The 13,345-nt window shown below is 50.5% G+C and overlaps 1 protein-coding gene across 8 annotated transcripts in view; it reads left to right on the top strand.

Moving 5' to 3' along the window:
• Positions 1 to 61: 61 nt before the first annotated feature.
• The window catches only part of Ntrk3 (neurotrophic receptor tyrosine kinase 3), a 375,962-nt gene continuing 362,678 nt past the window's right edge, over positions 62 to 13,345 (top strand). Inside the window, exons 1-2 of one of the 8 annotated variants that reach the window (XM_031387032.1) lie at positions 62 to 225; positions 375 to 941. In XM_031387032.1, coding sequence (XP_031242892.1) covers positions 694 to 941 — 248 coding nt within the window. In that variant the 5' untranslated portion in view covers positions 62 to 225; positions 375 to 693. Of the gene's footprint in view, positions 942 to 2,847; positions 3,072 to 3,987; positions 4,216 to 13,345 lie in introns of those variants that run through there. The other 7 variants (XM_031387031.1, XM_031387033.1, XM_031387030.1 and 4 more) reach the window with 7 other exon arrangements.

Here is a 13,345-nt window from a genome sequence, read left to right as displayed (position 1 = left end):
AGCCCGGGCGGGGGGGCGGGGGGAGGAGGCCGCGAGGAGGGAGGGGAGGAGGGAGGGGAGGAGGGAGGGAGGGAGCCTAGGAAGACGCTCCGATAACCCGTGCGTTTCGTAAGGCTCGGAGCACTTGTACGTTTCTGCAGGCGCGTAGCGAGCCATTCGCGGCGGCTGCTGCAGCTCTGACTGCATCTTCCTTCTCCTCCTTCCTCCAGCTCCGCGCGTGTGTATGTGAGTGTGTGCGAGTGTGTTTTGCAGGTGTGTCCGTTTTAATTCTGCCCAGGAGGTGGGACTTGGTGACTTTAGCACCATCTTTTTTTTTCTTTTCTTCTTATTATTATTTCTGCTTTCCCATCGTCTGTTGTTGCAACCCTGCAAAGTCTCGGAGTCGGAGAGTGCGCCTCGTTTCCAGAGCTCCTGGACCCCGCAAGCCGGCGAGCGCCGAGCCGGCCACCATGCCCGGCAGACCGCGCCACTAGGCGCTCCCCGCGGCTCCTACCCGGCGGCGGTGGCCGCGATGGTTTCCGACGCTGAAGGATTTTGCATCTGATCGTTCGGCTTTTCAAAGGCAGAGGCCCCCCTCCCCCTTCCCCCCTCCCTCGCTGTCTTTGTTTCCTTCCCCCCCTGCTCTCCCCACTCCCCCCACCCCACCCCCTCTCCTCTCCTCCTCCTCCTCTTTTTTAGAAGCAGCGATCGGAGATGGATGTCTCTCTTTGCCCAGCCAAGTGTAGTTTCTGGCGGATTTTCTTGCTGGGAAGCGTCTGGCTGGACTATGTGGGCTCCGTGCTGGCTTGCCCTGCAAATTGTGTCTGCAGCAAGACTGAGATCAATTGCCGGCGGCCGGACGATGGGAACCTCTTCCCTCTCCTGGAAGGGCAGGATTCAGGGAACAGCAATGGGAACGCCAGTATCAACATCACGGACATCTCAAGGAATATCACTTCCATGTAAGTCAGGCGGCCGCTGCCTAGCCCGCCCCCCCACCCCCACCCTCGCCCCAGCTCCGCGTCTCCCTTTTGCCCGCCCGCGGCCCGGGAACCGGCCCTGCGCTCCCCAGCTCGCCTCTGTTCGCAGCCCGCCGGGTGCGCATCAGGCTCGCCCTGGCTCGGGAGATGCTGTAGGGCTGCGTGTTCCAGGTGACTCCTGCCCTAGCCAGGCGTGATCCGATGATGCTGGTGGGTACCTCTCCCTGGAGAGGACCCTTCCGGGAGGAGTGCACCCAGGGCCCAGCTCCTATCCCCGCTCCCCACCCTCTGCCGGCTCGTATCGAGGGTGCGAATTGGGTTCTTTGCCCCCCACTAAATAGCAACAGTTTGGCCACGCTCAAGTGAAATAAAGTAGAGGCGGCTCGGTTTCCTGACAGGCGGTGGCAGATAGCGGCGGCAGAGGCAATGCTTAGCTGAGGAGGGAAGGTGACAGATAGGGACTGCTTGAGAACCAATCGAGATTTTTTTTTAACTGTTTCCTTTTGGAGATAGCAAAACATGCCAATAAGTAAACAAGTTGGAAGCTGGCTTCTCCCGAGGAGACTTCGGACGTGTTCAGGCCGTCATGGACGCCTACCTCTTTGCTTTTCCTCCCCCCTATCGCCGCCTTCTCCAACCCCATTTTGGGCATTTCCGAGACATCCCCCCCTTTCCCATCCTCATCTGCATCTGGGTGCCTACAGACCCTTTCCTGGCTTGGGCTTCCATAACTGCCCAGGATAATTCTGAGCCAGGCTCCTGGAGGGAGAAGAGAGAAGAGGACCTGTGTTTTGGGAAGGGGATTTCTTCCACAATTCTGCGGTTCCGTTTTTTTTTTTCCCTCAAAAATTGAACTCTGAGTGGCGTTTGGCTGGTTGGCCCCGACTGAGTGGGACCTGGTGTAGTGGCCTGCTCCTTTCTTGTTGTTGTGTTTCTTTGGTAGGGATGGGGCCAGAGGCCTGTGAAGGAGTGAAAGGAAGAGCTTGGGCACCAGGAGCCTGCATAGCCTTTCTTTCATTCTTCAGCCAGGTGACCACCACTCCTCTGACCTCTCTGCCCAGGAGGAGAAGGGTGTGGATAGCCCTGGGATGTTCAAAGGGCAGCTCATTGTTTTTTGCCCCAGTGCTCTCATCCCTTGGGAGCCCCAGGACTGGGTAGGATGGTGAGCAGGCTCTGAGGGAGACATTTAGGGTAGCTCTTTGCCTTGGGGACTGACTAGAGCAAGAAGGGACCAAGTGTGCTGTGGCTACTGCCCTCTTAGTGTCCCCTCCGCCCCCCAGCCCTCTTTGCTCCAGCCATTGCCTCAGGACTACAAAGCCTGAAGGAATTGCAGTCGGGCTCTCTCCAAAGCCCACCAGCTATCTTCGTTCAAGGGAGGCTTGTGTTCTTGCAGCTTACACTTTGAGGGAGATGGACAGCCCCAGAAGACGTTCCTGACTCCTGGAGACAAGCCTGACCCATATCTTAGCTCTGCCTTTCACTTCTTACCACCTCCAGGCTGGCCAAGGATGCCCAGATAGACAGCAAAGGGGCAAGGGGAAGGGAGAAGAGGGCAAGGGAAGAGCCTCTATCCACTTGCAGGCCGGTCTTTCCGGGAGCAAGGTCTGGAGGAATATTGTCTCAGGGAAGCTTGGACCTGACTCTGGGAACCCCTGGGTTGTAGGGATGGATGGAAAGAGCTTAGTGGCTTGTGTTCTGGAGCTGGGCATGGAGATTTTCAGGTGATTGGATGTGCCAAGGGTTGGAGAGTTTGGGAGCCAGTGAGCTGTGTCTGCCTTGTTCTCGGCTCCAAGGATGTGTATATCCCTGGGAACCCTCAGGGAGGCAGGATTGGTCACAATCAGATAGAGTCTTTATGGTCATGAAGAGGTGTCACACCTCTCAAAATGAGGTTTGGGGAAGCGGTTCTATAGGGAAGAAGAGTAGGATTGGTCGTTCCTGGAGACTTTGGTGGGAGGAGGGGACACAGTTAGCTTCTTGCTCCTTTTGGGCATTAGAGGATCCCAGGAGAATGCCTGTGGCGATCTGAGCAGGGAGATTGGGAGTCCCTCAGTGCGAATTGGACTCTAGCAGCCATCAGGACTCTCTCCCAAACCCATCTGACATCAAAGAGTAAGTGGTAGGGAAGGTCAGAGGTCAGGGGTTTGATGACCCTTCCTCACCCCATCTTCCCCCCAGTGTTATGCCTGTGTCTGGTATTGACTAAGCTCAAGAAAGGGCTCAGACTCTCATTCCAGAGGCAGAGTCTCGAGGAGGGAGAGGAGTCATGTTCATCCAGGAAAGAACATGCCCTTGTTCCTGTCTTACTCTTTAAGACATGGAAGATTAAGAAAAAAGCCTGCCATCTGATCCTAGCATTGAATACTGGTCTGTCCAACATTTATCTCAGCCCCCCAACCCAAGGCCTACTGGAAGAGGTGGGGGCTTAAAGGAAGAGGAACACGGGGCAGGGGAGGGTCTGATCTTAGTGTGGCCTGGAAAAGTGCCCCGCAGACTTAATGTTTCTAGAGATATAGGGTCAGGAGGGGGCAATTGTCTGTCAGTCTGGAGCTCTGGGTGATGATATGCAGCTGAACAGATCTTAGGCACGGAGACATGACATCTTCTCAGGCTCTTCTAAAGTATCCTTCCTCTAAGAGTGAACTCTTTGTGCTGAGTTTTTAGACAGATAAGGGTTTTGCTTCCTTGTGGCCCTAATTCTTGTGGTATCATTCGGAGTGGTGGCTGTGCCCATCCAGAGCTTTGGGTAGAAAAAAAACCCTGTCCCCTTGCTACCTTGTTAATACGAGGAGTAAATCAGCAACAAGGCATCAGGGCTGAGGGGTAGACCTCATCTCCATCCCATCATAGTCCAGCTGCTCCAAAGAGTCCTTCCTGCCTTCTGTTTCCTTTCTGTTCAAAAGGGCAATTTTTTTTTTTTGCTACTGTAGCTCTTAATACAACATAAACTTATCCAGAAGGGTCCATAGGCAGCCACACCCAACTAGGCTCTGACGTCACAAAGGCAGGAGGGTGGTGGCCAAGATGGTGTGTTGTCTAGGTTGCCTCCTTAGGCTGGGCCTACAGGGTTATGTTGGCTTGGGATGGTGTGTCCTTTGAATAGTGGAAAGAAGATGGATGTAGAGACTGTGGCATCGCTGGGTCAGATGTTCTTGAGATCGCTTGCCTGGGCTAGCAAAGACCATGTACTCTGGACTGGGGCACTGAGCCGCCATTTTTATATCAGCCTGAACTGCCGCAGGGTTCCAGGTGTTTGGTGGGTTTTTAGTTTCCTTTATTTCCCTTTCCCTTGGAGACACTCTGTGGATTGAAGGGGTCATCTGGGGGCTCTGCTCTCTAGGGTTCTCGGTTTTAAGGAATGGGGTTGGGTGACCTAGCCTTGACAAAGGCTGATGAGAACTAGAATCCTAGCTAACATGTGAACCAGGGCTATAAGAGCTCCACAGCAAAGTATTCAGAGACCCAGGATTGAGGTTAAGCCTGAGAGAGGTAGGCAGAGGTGAAACAGGTCTTGGAGGTTCCATTTGAAAGGAAGAGGTAATAGACCCTCCATAGAGTTATTTCCAGGATGAAAGCTGGGGCGGTGGACTTTGTTGGTGGCAGGATTTTATACTGAGGCCAGGTTGTTGTTGGATGTCAGCATTTCCCACGGCCCAGAATCCTCAACTCCAGTATGCCTGGTAGGCTAAGCTTCCATAGGTAACCTCTAGGGCCAAGGATATCAGCTCTGACGCTACCTGGGAACTGAGAACATGATAATTTGGGAAAATCCAGTAGAGCCCTGGCTATAGCTTTGAGAGTGCTTATATGGTGGGCCCAGGAGGGTTGATCTGAGTCTGGGAGATTCCTTAGGTTCCTGCAGGGTTCCAGCCGCTCTCTGTGCCCTAATCTTTGCCTTGCCCAACTGTGCCAGCTGACCCTTCCTGTCTGGAAAGGATGATGGCCCAACTCCAGATAAATCTTGGGCACGTGGCATGTGATAATCCATGGCCCTTTCTGCCTATGGCCCTTACCAGTGTTGTGACATTTACTCTGTCACCTGGGGTTCCCATCTCAGGTTCTCCACTGGGAGGCTCTTGCAGGGCTCATGTGCCTTTGGGGGACAGTGGCAGACTAGGAATAAGAAAAGAACAGGATACAGTGAGTTATAACCTGGCTTTCCCCCATCTGCCTTGAGATGTCCTGGAGGGCTGCAGCCTCTTCGAACCTGTAAATTTAACAACGAATTCAGGCTGTGGGTCAGAGTGTCCCTTCCAACTTGGACATCTGCCCTCTCAGAACCAGGAAGGATCCCCCAGGAGGGTTAGCCTCTTTTAAGGGTCTCTCTTGTGGAATTAGAACAACCCTGTGATACCACTAAATGGAGAGAGCACGGGTGAGTCCACCGTGGCTGTGAGCCACTGTCATTCTCTCATCTTCCTTCCCCAGGTCTAGAAATGTCAGGTCAACCAGAACTTGGCAGAATTTGTGACCACAGGACACAAATTTTCATTAACTTTCTGGATCAAATACGTGGACCTCTAGATTGTTTTTAGGGTCCTTAGCCTTTCCTTAGAGGTTGGGCAACTGACTCTATGACCCCCATTCCCAGCCCTGGGCTCAGGCCTAGAAGAATTGTCCTTGCCAAGATGTCATCTGTTTACTGGAGGGAGGCAGCTCCCACTGTGTATGGGAAAATATTAGAACATCTATCGCAAATTATTCTTGCCGCCTACAACAGGAGAGATTTAATATTTAATGTATGGATTGGAGATAGCCAAGCATAAGATAATTTAATAAATATGAGTGTTTGGGGTTTGTGAGATATATTTTTTATTGCTAAATCATGCATAAGCAGAATAACATGGTGCCCTTGTTGCAAGTGGTAGACATTTCATTTGGAGGGGACTGGACAGGAGAGGTGACTTTGGAATCTGTTCTCCTACTTTTTACTCAGTTCTTTGCTGAAGGCATTTGTTAACCGGCATAGATAAGATGGGATATAAGATGGGACTGGGCTGAGTGGGCCTAGGAGTGGTTCCTTTCTCTATCACGGGTTTCAATGCCGGTCACACCCCCTCAGGAACCAGGCTGTCACTCAAATGATGCCCTCTGCAGTGGACACATCTTCCTGGAGTTGTCCACCAGGCATTTGTATCACAAGTCCCAGTTTGCAGTTGCTCAGCTGTGTGTTTTTTTTTTTTGCAAGAACTATTTGAGTTGTATAAGCAGGGCTGATTATTCCCATTTTGCAGATTCATCAAACAAAAACAAGAGCAGAACTAGAGTCTTAGGTGACTGAGTTACCATAGAGTTTCCAACAGAGAGGACCAGAGGTGCTGGGAAAGCTGACAGCTATTCTTCAGTGCACCTCCACTGTTGGTCTGGTTCCCATGGCTCCATTGTTCTTGGGCTGACCCTGTCATTAGCTGGGTACCCTATTGACCTGTTTCCCTAAAGGGAAATGTAGAGGACTTTCTGTCAGAAAGTTCTGTCAACCAAAGAGCAGCATTACAGAACCACTCTGCTCTTAGAGACTTGGAAAGGAAAGCTGAATGTTGTGTATCTGGCCCAAGCCTGGCTTGGATGGAGGGTACATCATCCAGATCTGCTGGTGACCCAGAGTAATAGCTAAGCCAGAATCAACCGTCACTTTCTGAGCCGTATTCTGGTCTGGCCTCTGCTTTGGAAAACATAAATACTTGTTTGTGGCTAGTCATGGGTGCAGGCTTCCTTAGGATGGCCTGCATCAAGAGTGACAACTCAAGTGGTTCCCTCCCACTGAGAGTTCTCTGGAGTCTTCCCCCACTGGAGGAGGGATCACCAAAATTTTTGCTTCTCTTGAGTGTAAGGTAAGGCTCCCCAGAAGTTGGAGCAGGGGGAAGGGGCTGGAAGGCTGTAGGCATGGTCTTCCTCGTGTTCCCAAGGGCTTAGGGTGCTGAGAACAAGGGACCCAGAGCATTGGGAGGATCCTTTCCCAGTGTCACTCCCAGGTGCTTGGTGTGGCCTCCTGCACTACCCTGCCTCCTGTTTGTGGGGGAACTTCGTCAAAGCCAGAGTCTCCTCCATTCCTGTGTCTCCCTCAGGGGCAGTGTTTCCAAATTCAGGGTCCCCAGAGGCAGCAAGTATGTGAAAGCTGGCAGCCCCAGGGCTCCTTGGAGCCTTCAGCCCACGCCAATTAGAAATAAATTCAGAGGGCTCTGCTGAGCTATTTACATGGAGGGCTGGGGAACTGGGGTGCTCAGCAGGTCTGGGAGTCCCTTCCCCTGGCCTCAACTTCTGTCTCTGCTGCCTCTGCCTGGCTTGTGCCTCCACGAAGGGTCGTCTGGTTTAGGGTGGTTGAAGAGTCAGGATTCTAACTCCAAGCAGACATCATTAGACTTGGAGATTTGGGCAATTTCTGTCTTACACTGCTCTTCCCAGCCTGGCTTCTCTCTAGCTGTGGACAAATCCCTTTGCTCTCATGGGCCTCAAGTTCCTTATCTGTAAGACAAAGAGAACTAACATGGGAGAACACTGTTAAAACTCAGTGTCCCGAGTCACAGCCTGTCGAAGAGAGAACCAGCAACGCTTGCTCACTACTACTAAGAGCCAACTCTTACTGAGTGCTCAGTAACCGATCACAGTATTAAGTATTATATAATTGATTATAGTAATGACTAGATAAATGATTGTAATTATCATTTGTTCAACACTTACTGTATCCCAGAACATTGCTCCAACCCTGTGAATTAAATATACACTAGTCCTATTTACAGATGGGAAAACTCAGAGTCTAAGAAAGACCTTGATTTCATACAGTCTGGCATTTAAATATTAAGGTGATCGTCTATATCCTCCTGTATGCTGTGGATATATAAATGTATGCAATTACATGCCTAGATAAACAGGTACACCTAGGTGAATATATTATTGTTGTGATAAATTAATATTAAAATAAGAGGCTGGCCATGGAGTCAAGGAGGTTCTCAAGGCTTTATTTCACATCCTTCTAGCTCCCTGGTGAGAACTACCCTGGTTGGCATTGCGGGTAAGGCTGGCAGGATGCTTGTGAGGACTTTTTTTATGGAGCAACAAAGCCTCAGACAGACCTCTAATGGAGACAGAGGCTTTGTTTTCTCTCCCTGACCTGTTCCCAAAGCACTGCCCTTCCTGGAGGCTGTCTCCCACCCTTTCTCCAGGCACCCTTGGCTTCCCCACACTGTCCTGGCCTTTGAGGTCTACGGACTCCACAGTAGCCTATGTGCAAGCTGAGTCTGGCAGGGATTGTGGATTCTGCTTGCTGGGCAGTAGTCATCCCCTCTCCCGGTTGAAGCCTGATTATCAGGCCAATGTTCCTGATGTTCATGGACAGAGAGAACCTGGATAGGGGAGGAGAGGGCTGGGTATCTTCTCTTCGAGCTTTAGGGTATCAGAGCTGTCTTTGGATACGAGCAAGTGTGTGTTGGAATCTGAAGAGCTAGTCCGCTAGAGTTGGCAGCTGATGATGGGAGTATCATTCCTGAGTGGGGAGTTCTAGGTGTTCCTGGGCCTCCATTTTACTGTCTGTGTGAATCAGTAGTCTTCACTACCTCCAGTCCCTTCCTCTTCCTGGATTTTCCTTGATTCTTGCTTATAGATGTATCATTTCTCTCCCGTGGGGATAGGCCGTGACCATGAGAGATGACAACCATTGTTCCCTGTAGACACAGCTGGAGAGTCCTGCAAAAACATTGCTGGGCAAACCCTATTGCTGCTGCCCCATGACTGTATGAACTTGCTACATCATAGAACCTCTCTGACTTTAGTTTCTATTCTTGCAGTGGGGTTAGCTAACTCATCCTTTCTCGCAGGGTCCCAGGGCATTATTAAGTGGATGGTATGACTGACCTCCGTTCACAGGCTCTGTGAAGAGTCTAATGCCATGTTGGTTGTTTCCATTTCTGGATGACTGGGAGGACTTGAATTAGGAAGAAGATCAAGACTTTGAACCATAAATCAGGAGAAGGAGGTGGAGAATAATTTGGGCTAGATCCAATTTATTTATTTTTTTCCAGAGGAAGAACTTGGCAGACAGATGAATTGATATGTCCCAGCCCAGTGAGCTAGGAGCACAAAGCAGACAGGGATGCTGGGCCTTGCTGCCATAGGTCTCCTCCCTAGTGTCTCCTCTCCCGTGTCTGCACCAGAGGCTCAGGGATTGCAGGGGCAGGAAAGATTCGTGGGTTTCCCTGGAGAGAGGTACGAAGGGAGCGGTGTTAGACTCAAAGTCCTAATACAGACTTCTTGAAGCAATACATTGTGCTGTGCGTGCGTATCTGGGGGCGTCTTTGTACACGCACAAATGCCTCTCCTCAGTGTTCCCTGCACATCACGTCTGAGGCTGCTGTAAACAAATCTTAAAGCCGCTGGCTTATGGCTTGCCGAGATTGTCAGTGTGGAGACTTCTTCTGGCCACAAGAGGGCAGCATGATGCACGAGTCGATTCTTGGTGGTTTTACCCAGGGAGAGCTGGAGCCTGGATAGTGGCAAGTCGATTGCCAGCCTGGGCTTTTGGAGCCTGCCAGGAGTCAGGGCTAAGCTTCTGGCAGGGAAGGCTTCTCTGTAGAGCCGGCCCTACTCTGGTTCTATCTGTGTGGTCTGGGGATGTGGGGCTCCCAACCTGGGTATTTTGGCTTTGGAGTCGCTAGCTCCCTGGGAGGAAGCTGTAGGGAGCCTGTGATAGAGGGAACATCCTCTTCCCCTCATCTCAGTCTCAGAAGCAGCAGGAGGGGGCATAGTTTTGGCTTAGACAGTGGAAAGGAACTAAAGGGACATATGTTCCTGCCCAGGAGAATCCCAGGCTTGATAGAACACAGAAAGTTGGTAGTGACACTGCAATCAGGGTCCTGGAAGAAGTGAGCTTTCCACATCCCCTTTGCTCAGACTGTTGGATCTGCTGGTCAGAGCATGAGGATAGCTTTTACCTTTTCCTGCCCTCCAGCTCAAGTTTGGCAACTATTGAATGCCTAGAAGGTGCCTCAGTAAATATGGCACTCTGGCTCTTTCTGGAGGTGGTTTGTGTTAACCCCTCCACACCCTGGGTGGATGTGCATCAGTGGATATGGAAAGGTCTTGCTAACTAGTCATCTTGTTAGCAGTTGCCTGCTGTGGGTGAGACACATTGGTCCTTCCCTGTTCTAGGCAGTCCTGTATTTGAGCAGGATGCTTGATTTCATGCGCTCCTCAGTCCATCAGTGGACTTGTTACCAGTGCTGGTCGCTGGATTGCCTGCTCTGTACTGAACTTGCAGGCCCAGGACAGCTCACAGCTGCCTGGCCCAGGGATACAGATGAGGCCCTCTTTCTTGTGACCCATCTTGTTGCCCACCAACTTCTTTTTGAATTTTTTTTTCAAGGCCAAGTCACTGAAAAGCAGGAGGGGGTTGGACATTTACAGCACTCTCAGCGAGCTGAGTCCTTTGCATGAAGGGCCTGGTATTGATGGCAATGACATGAAATTTCTGATTGTGACCTTGTCACTTCTCTGTGGGAACCTGGACTGGCTGCTTAATTCTTCTTTGGCCCTTTGTTTCCTCCTATGGAAATGGCGATGATAAAGAAGAGACCAGGGTTGCTCATAAGATTGCAGTGAGGATGTGGATGGGATGGGAAAGGCTCTGAAAGCCATTTTCCTCCTCTTCCCATCAGAGCTGGCGTCTTCACAAGCACGGGTATTTCCATGCCCTTCATCTGTTCCCACTTCTGGTATTTCCCACATCTGTTCATTTTACACACCCCAACAGATTCATCTTCTCTTAGGGGGTTCGCTTAGAAGAGTTCCCATGCCCCCAGCATTTCTGTTGTTCTTTTCCCCTGAGAGGCACAACAGTGTGGCTTCAGGAGATTTGGGGTTTTGCTCAGTGGACTTTCCTGCCTCTGTTGCCTTTGGACCCAGGCAAGCCCCTCAGTAGCTCTGAGACGGGAATCGGGTCCGTTGGGTTGTGAGGTGCCTTTCCTGGAATGGGTACCCAGAGTCTGACTGGTGTGTGGATCTTGTAGGAGGTGGGGAGATAAGGATTAAAGGATGTTGTGAGAATAGCCAGCACCAAGAACTAGATGCAGGAGGCAGTAGGAGAGCTAACATGGTGTACATTTTAGGAAGGGGACTAAGTAGCTGAAGCATGTATCTGTCACCAGGACAGGGAGAATATAGTTCCTACTGATATGACACCGCTTGACCTACCAAGTGTCAGAGTGCTCCTGCAAAGCCTTTCCCCTGACTGCCTTCCCCATCTCCAGCACCAGGAATTTGGATGACAGAAACCTTTGACCATGTTAAGTTAGAAGTACCTAGCCTCTGGCCAATATTGTCCCACATAGCTTCATTGCTGTCCTTCCCCATATCATTTGGTATTCACTAGAGGTTACTGTAATCAAACCAGCTTGCCAGCCACAGAGGTGATTCCAGGACTTGCCCTGGTAGGAAGAGTTTAGGTATTCATTGTGGTAGGGAGCTCTAAATCCCTCCAGCCCAACCATACTAATTAAGTATATTCACTTCAGTTCCATATTAAGCCACAAGAGGGCACTAGACCACGATTTCTGCTGTGTAGGTGCTATGTAGCCTATTGTGATTGCTCCTTTGAGAAACGTCTACTGCACCTGGTCTCTTCCCAGACGCCAGCAACTCTGAGGTCACTGACAACCGGCTTGATTTAACCACAGCTCACTGCACTGACTGAGGTTTCAAGGGAGGTCTATTTGTGCAGTGCAAAAAGGTCATTACATTTGGTGTCAAACCAAGGGTTCCAGTTTGTGCCCTTCTTGCATGCTTAAATGATGAGTGAAGATACTTTGTTTCTCTGCATACCATTTTTTTTTCAAAAGGTGAGGTGTGACCAGGAGGTGTGGTTGTGAGAAGCTGCCAAAGGGATTAAATTGCATGATGTGTGGAAAGTCTGGAACACAGTGGATTCTCAGTGACTAGTCTGCCTTTTTTCAGGAAGGAGGATAAAGTTAGGTCACAACCCAGAAATCCTGTGGGCTTGATGGGGCCATTTTATCTGCTTCTTTAACAAATAGTCTGTGCTTCTAATTTACTGGGGGTGGGGAGCAGCACTACCCAGTGGCTGGAATGGAAAACAGCACGTATTGGGTAGGCATTGGATATTGTTGGAGTCAGATGGTACAGGCTCTGAGCCAGGGGACATCAGATTCAGAGGCTCCATCAATGGGTTTGCGCGACTTACATTTCTGACTGCTGTGGGTGATTTGCTGAGGATGTTAGCACAATGATAGCTGTTAGTGGTGTTTCTTGTCTGGACCTGTAGGAGGAAGTTACAAATGGACTAACTTTATTGTCACCAATCATTCTTGGCATCTAATTTCTTGGTGTTTCCTAGGGTATCTCTCCTTCTCTCTCCCTTCCTTCCTCTTCACTAGCTCTCTGTGGTGGATGTTCATATTTTGGGGGTGTGTTAATACATCGGGTTTGCTTTAGTTAAGAGACTGGAGGTCCTGTGGTCAGTGTATCTATCTGAAAAATGGGAGCTGGTATGGTTGGCTAGAAGACACTTCCAGGGTGATTGTATATTCTTTGCTTGGTGTGTGTATGGGGTAAGGTAGGGTCAAGTAACACCTGTGTATTGATAACGACTAAACTTTGGGCTTTATTGGTGATGCACACAGCCCCGAGTAGGTAGGTATCTTCTCTCAGCAAAGGAGCAGCCCTGAGGCTGTGACAGGGGTATCTCTGGATTCATACCCCTCTTAGCCTCTTTATGGATGTACCTGAGACTCAGGAGAGAACATTGGCAGGCTTGCAGGCTCAGGAAGTTATTTAATATCAGCTTTGCTCCAGATTGTGTTTCTGACTCCCTGCCACCTCTTAAGTGGCAGTCATTTTAACAAATGTGGTGAGAAGACACTGAGTGGGAAATAACATGAGGGAAGGGAAGAGGGGCAAAGCTATGGTAGGGGAGGGGCAAGGCTATGGTGGGGGAGGGGCAAGGCTATGAGTGTGAGGGGCAAGGCTATGGGTGTGAGGGGCAAGGCTATGGGGGGAGGGGCAAGGTTAGGAGGGGCTGGGTGGGTGGGGGTTATATTTCCTAGGCAGATACCTTGTTTTGAATGCACCCAGGAGGAAGTAGCATCGAAGAGGAGCAAGGGCCTCTCAGGTCCTAGTCATGAAAAGAGGACTACCAGAAAGTGTCTGGGTCTTAGGATTGAGGGTCTCCTGGTGTACCTCTCCCTCTCTCACGGAAGGTCCTTGTGCTCTATTGGAGAGTCTGGTTCTGTCCTTGGGGTGGATGTTGACTGATAGAGATCATCTTCCCAAGGACAATTTTTATAGTACACAGCAGACAAAGAGCTCATGGGGTCTAATGTTGACACTTTAGCCCACTGTGAGCACTGGGCTGTGGTTGGCCATAGACAGTGTGGTACCCA

The sequence above is a fragment of the Mastomys coucha genome, unplaced genomic scaffold, assembly GCF_008632895.1.
Source record: "Mastomys coucha isolate ucsf_1 unplaced genomic scaffold, UCSF_Mcou_1 pScaffold21, whole genome shotgun sequence".
NCBI lineage: Eukaryota > Metazoa > Chordata > Mammalia > Rodentia > Muridae > Mastomys > Mastomys coucha.
The sequence above is the reverse complement of the archived record's forward strand: the minus strand, read 5'-3'. Positions and strand labels throughout refer to the sequence as shown.